Source organism: Carassius carassius, chromosome 36 (assembly GCF_963082965.1).
Source record: "Carassius carassius chromosome 36, fCarCar2.1, whole genome shotgun sequence".
Taxonomy (NCBI): domain Eukaryota; kingdom Metazoa; phylum Chordata; class Actinopteri; order Cypriniformes; family Cyprinidae; genus Carassius; species Carassius carassius.
This window is the reverse complement of record NC_081790.1, coordinates 5379245-5385378: the sequence shown is the minus strand read 5'-3', so window position 1 is coordinate 5385378 and position 6134 is coordinate 5379245. Positions and strand designations below refer to the sequence as shown.

At 31.6% G+C, this 6134-nt stretch overlaps 1 protein-coding gene across 2 annotated transcripts; it reads left to right on the top strand.

The window, feature by feature from the left end:
* The first annotated feature begins 863 nt into the window (after positions 1-863).
* On the top strand, positions 864-5263 carry LOC132116655 (LIM/homeobox protein Lhx2-like). 2 transcript variants are annotated; one of them, XM_059525517.1, is made up of 5 exons: positions 864-1004; positions 1618-1802; positions 2364-2716; positions 3846-4033; positions 5003-5263. In XM_059525517.1, the coding sequence occupies exons 1-5, from the start codon at positions 987-989 to the stop codon at positions 5252-5254; spliced, it is 996 nt and encodes a 331-aa protein (XP_059381500.1). In that variant the 5' UTR covers positions 864-986; the 3' UTR covers positions 5255-5263. The 2 variants fall into 2 exon arrangements, with proteins under 2 accessions (XP_059381500.1, XP_059381498.1); XM_059525515.1 differs by having other exon boundaries at positions 2361-2716.
* Positions 5264-6134: the final 871 nt, after the last annotated feature.

Here is a 6134-nt window from a genome sequence, read left to right as displayed (position 1 = left end):
GTTAAATGCTTGCAGATACAAATTGAAAATATTTATATATATATACACACACACACACACACATATATATATATATATATATATATATATATATATATATATATATATATATATATATATATATATATATATATATATATATATATATATATATATATATATATATAAGATTACATAATAGACGTTGTTTTTATTATCATTTTATTGTGGCTATATTGTATTGCTTAGGCCTAACGGCTTGTTTACTTCTGAATAAAGTTTGCCGTTTCAGAATAGAATAGAATAGAATAGAATAGAATAGAATATGGATAAACTTGTTATTTTTTTGCTACTCCTAAATTTACTTTAATTAGTTGCCTTTAAACACTGATTCAGTAGTATGAACATGATTCAGGATCCATATGATTGTCTATGAGGTGCACGCGAGCAAACAGCGGTAATACCTCCTCCCGTCCCTAAGCGCACGGAGTCTGATGTAACCTTATTCAAAGCTTGACTGAGTTTTCAAAAGAAAAGGGAGCAACTGAAGACGGAGAAACATCCTTACTGGGAATTTGCTTGCTATTCCAAACAAACTTTCTGATTGCAGTTTATTTAGACTCTGAGACTTATATTCCTTTCCTTTATACCTTTTAATGCATTTTATATTGAAAGATGATACATTTTTATGAGTGAAGTAGATATAAATAGATAGATAGATAGATAGATAGATAGATAGATAGATAGATAGATAGATAGATAGATAGATAGATAGATAGATAGATAGATAGATAGATAGATAGATAGATAGATAGATAGATAGATAGATAGATAGATAGATAGATAGATAGATAGTAGATAGATAGATAGAACAGGTAGAACATCCTCGAGCACATGGATAACCTCCTCTTTGGAGACATCTCATCATTTCTCTGACCCAAAGAGTTAAAATATAGACATTCATCCTTGCACCGCGGAACAGAAGGACCTCACTGCTCTATGACAACATGGAAAACAATGAATCAGTAAGAATTCATCTTTTTCTTTTGTAATGTAAATATAAATCATATTTCATTTTTTCAACTTTTAGCAATGTAAAAAGTGAAAATGTGCAGTTGTAAACAGTCTGTTAATTGTTCGATATGTGAATTGAACAAGTTCAGTTGTGTTAAAAAAAATCATTTTGTGTTTATAAAACCTTTTCATTTAAATGTTAGCTACAATATTAAATACCTTTTCGTTTTATCTTATTATTTGCCTGAAAATGTGTTTACTAGTTTTGCACAAGATATGGAATATTAAATTCAGTATAATATATACAGAATTAATTCATACGAAAAGTGACGGTTGTTTTAAAGTATTAAATTATATTTAACACCATTGGCAAGTTCTGCATGGCACAATTAGTACAGTAAACAACACGTTAGTTATTTTTAGGCTGATTAATGAAAAAATTGTCGGCTTCAAAACATAAGTCTATTTATTCATATAAATGTTCATGCATTCATATAGTTTTTGAATGAGAACTTAAAAAGCATATAGGCTATAAATGAACCGATTTTTGGTCAAATATATGACAACTTAAACTCAGTATGTTTGATAACGACGATAAATGTTTAGCTGTGGCGTTTCTTCCAGGGCTGTGAGTCTCCGGTGTGCGCGGGCTGCGGCGCGCTGATCTCAGATCGCTTCTACCTGCTCGCGGCAGACAGACGGTGGCACGAGCGCTGTTTGAAATGCAGCGCGTGTCACGCTGACCTGGAGTCAGAGCTCACGTGCTTCAGTAAACACGGAGACATTTACTGTAAGGAGGACTATTACAGGTAAAATAAATGTATATTTAGATAAACTTCTCTATTTAACTTCGAAACGAAACGAAACGAGAAACGTTACTCACCAGAAGCGCGCTGATATTACTTCATACAGGGGCTAATGTCACTTACCTCAGAGAATATTTTTTTAATCCTTCAAATATTTACCAGAACAAAAAATACAGTTCTTTTAAAGAACGTTGACCTTATGGCCTTGTTCCCACACTATACGGTGCAATTTACCACAATGTGAACCTGCTGTTATTGACACTGATTTAAAAAAAAAAAAAAGAAAAGAGCTATCATTTAATGAAATATATATATATATATATATATATATATATATATATATATATAATGAATTATATATCATGAATTATATTTTATACAATTATTTTAAATTAAATGTTAATTATAATAAAACATAGCATTTCATGAAACAACATAAATGCAAAAGATTAGCTAAATCCTGCAACATTGTTTTGTGACAACATGCCCCAACACCCCTGTCCAGAGTTTTCACACACATGATGCAGTAAAATCTGGATAATAAAGATGTATTCTCTTAAGTAGGAGGTTTTCTTTGCAAAGATGTTCGCGGTGCCACCTGGGAATCTCTGCCTCAGAGGTAGTGATGCGCGCAAGGGATCTGGTGTACCACTTGAGCTGCTTCTCCTGTGCCACCTGCGACAAAGTGCTGTTCACTGGAGATCACTACGGGATGAGAGAGACGTCAGTGTACTGCCGGGTACATTTTGAGATGATGCTGCAGAGGGAATGTCATACAGATTTGTATTATTCAGACATGTCTCCAGGAGAGCCAAACCCTGAGAGCGGCACATGCAACAAAGGGACCCCCGTGCACAGAGGACGGGCCCGAAAGAGGAAAAACTGTGATGCAACAGACCATGTTGCTTATAATTCAGGTAATGCATTTTAGATATTATAACTATTTATATATATTCATAATCTGTATTTTTACACGTCAAAAGTATGGAATAAGTAACTGTTTTCAAAAGTCTCTTATACTCACCAAATCTGTATTTATTTGATTAAAAATGCAGTAAAAAATAGTAATACTGTAAAACTGTATTACAATTTAAAGTAACTGTTTTCTATATTTTAAGTGTAATTTATTCATGCAACGGCAAAGCCGTTAAAAATAGCTGTAAAAATAAGATGCTTATTTATTTATTTATTTGATTATTTAATTAAATCAAGAAACAGTACCAAAATACCAAGTTTGGGGTAAGTAAAACAAAAAGAAATAAATATTTTACTTTTTTATTAATCCTGAAAAAATGCACCTTAGTTTCCAGAAGCAGCAAAAACAGCTTCAACATGATTTATATTTAAGGACCAAATCAGCATGTTAGAAGTGATTTATAAAGGATCATGTGAATACTCAAAATATACTCACTGTATACTCAAACAAATTCTAACATTTCATAATATTACTGCCTTTAATGAATATTATTAATTGTTTTTATTTTGATCAAATAAATGCAGCCTTGGTTAACAAAAGACATTTCATGTCAAAAAAAAAAATAATAATTATTCAAAAATTCTGATCAGTAGTATAGGCTATATTTTGCATTTATTTGGGATTAACAGAATACAAATATTAATATTTCTTATCAAACAATATGTCAGAATTACAAAGCCAGATCCTATAAAACACAAATATAATTTAAATGTAAAATACAATTGTTATTTTAATAAAATATTTCACTTATATTAATATGTAAATGTACTTAATATATATAAAAATACACACTATATATATATATATATATATAAAAAATATATATATACACACACATTATAAAAATGTATTAATTATTACTATAAATATTATAGATTGACTGTAGTAAACCATGTTCTATATAAAAGTGTCCTTAAAAATAAATTGTAATAGTTCTGGTACTTTTATTCTCAAGTATATGCATGCAGAAGATGAAAATGAGAAGACAATGTTTGTAATTGTTGAGTGTAATGCCCTGGCCTTTAGGGTGAGTCATGACGGCGGTGATTAGCTGTTTGTGTGCGCTCTAGATGTGAGCGATATGGGTGTGGACTTGTCGGAGAGAGTGAACTGTCAGAAGTCCAAACGCATGAGAACGTCTTTCAAGCATCACCAGCTGCGGAGCATGCAGAACTTCTTCACCCACAACCACAACCCAGATGCCAAAGACCTCAAAGAGCTCTCCCAGAAAACCGGCCTCACCAAACGTGTGCTCCAGGTCAGAAAAACCTCTCTGGACCTCTGTTTGAGTTAGATATATACACTGTGGGATCCAAAACATTAAAAATGTGGCATTTAAGCATGGAAATAAACAGAAAGGTTTAGAATGGAAGCGTGTTTTTTTTTTTTTTTTAGAATTGAGAGTTTACATCTCCAAATTCTGAATTAATATCTTGTAATTGTTTACATCTTGAGGTTACATCTTGCTTTCATCTCACAATTTTTTAATGTTGTCAAATCCTTATGACGAATTATGAGTTTACATCTCACAATTCAGACTTCTCTTCTCAAAGACAAAATTGTGAGAAATAAACTCATTGCAAGAAAAAAGGTCAGAATTGTACGATAAAAAAATTGCAATACCTTTTTTATTTTTTATCCCATTCAGGCTTTTATAATTGCATAATTACCAAATTTTGATTTGCAATTATGGAAAAAAATTCTGAATTGTGAGATTTAAACGAGCAATTGTGAGAAAAAAATGTGAGAGATGTGAAGTTGTCAACTTACAATTATGAAATAGCATTTGAAATTCTGAGAGAAAAAGGTTAGAAATGTGAACATTTATTTATTTTTTGGTGGAACAAAGGTTTCACAATTGCGAGAAAAGTCAGAAGTGTGAGATGTAAACGTACAGTGTCAGAATTATGAGATAAAAAGTTGGAATTAATGCTTTTATAAAAAAATTTATTTCATGGTGGAAAATTAGCTTCCATAGTGTAGGGTTTACAAAATGAATATAATGATGAAAAATGAATACAAAATATTTGAGGTTTGGCACTTTTTCTAAGCCACTAATCAAAGTAAATTTACAACATTGATCATGTGATTCATTTCAATACAGACAAGTCAGATGTTCTTGTTTTCAATTTCATTGAAATATGAAATATTTAATTCCCTCCATCACAGATGATATGTAAATAAATCTAATTTTGCCAAATTCTATTGTTATCTTTATTTTCTTCAGGTTTGGTTCCAAAATACCCGTGCAAAATTCAGGAGAAGCTGTCTATACCAGGAGAGCGTGGGAGTGGACAATGTTTCTGACAATTCCACCATCACATCCCCATCAGTGCCTTCGCCCCAACTATCCCACAGATCTCTGAGCCCATCCAGCCCCACCGGCACCTCTCCATCACAACACGCACTCAACACATTAGCACAACACAGTCACAACACAAACTCCCCAATGCCTTCTGAGTTCCTCTACCACTCTTAAACATTTGATTATTTTAACTATCATTCATTAACTGAAGCAAAGAGAATCTAACAGTAAGTCTTTTGCTGTCATTCCATTTCAATTCGGTTTGGAATGGAACTCAGAATGCTAGCATAGTATGTACTATATACTGCATATCATATACTATATGATGCCTTTTACATTTTAAAAGTAGTGTATCAATATGCAATTGGTAAATTGTCACTGGAAATCATTGTTTTGTATGCAAGTTGCATCCAGAAGTCATCTTGGAAATGGCATTTCTATCTAATTGGTCATATATAAATGTCTAATATGATTTGTAAGAGCGCACTGATCAAAAATTACAGTAAAGACTTCAAACTTTCTATTCATCAAAACAGTTTTCACAACAATATTTAGTAAAAAAAAAAAAAAAAACTTTTCAATACTGACAATGATAATACATTTTTCTTGCAGCAAATCAGCATATTAGAAGGATTTCTGAAGGATCTCTTGACCCTGAGGACTGGAGTAATGATGCTTAAAATTCAGCTTTGACGTGACAGGAATAAATAGCATTTTACAGTATATCTAATTAGAAAACATTTAAAATGGCAACAATATTTAACAATATTACAGTTTTAATGTATCATTGATCAAATAAATGCAGCCTTGGTAAGCAAAAGAGACTAAATGAAAAAAAAAAAAACTTTTCCTACCAACCCCAATCTTTTGAACAGTAGTATGTTATCAATATCAAGTCATTAAGAGTCTAAACCATCATGACTGAACTGAACAGTAAACACACTTGAACACATACACCCATATGTGCACAGAGGAAAATCAGATGTGGCAACTTTTTTTGAACTCTCTGAACAAGATTAACTAGGCTTAAATAAAGTATTCAAATTCTGAAAAA

Bases quoted from the DNA above. Each gene is read 5' to 3' on its own strand.
- LOC132116655 (XM_059525515.1), top strand. The intron at 1,803-2,360 runs GTAAAATAAATG...TATTCTCTTAAG, and splicing joins TGTAAGGAGGACTATTACAG to TAGGAGGTTTTCTTTGCAAA. The intron at 4,034-5,002 runs GTCAGAAAAACC...TATTTTCTTCAG, and splicing joins TCACCAAACGTGTGCTCCAG to GTTTGGTTCCAAAATACCCG.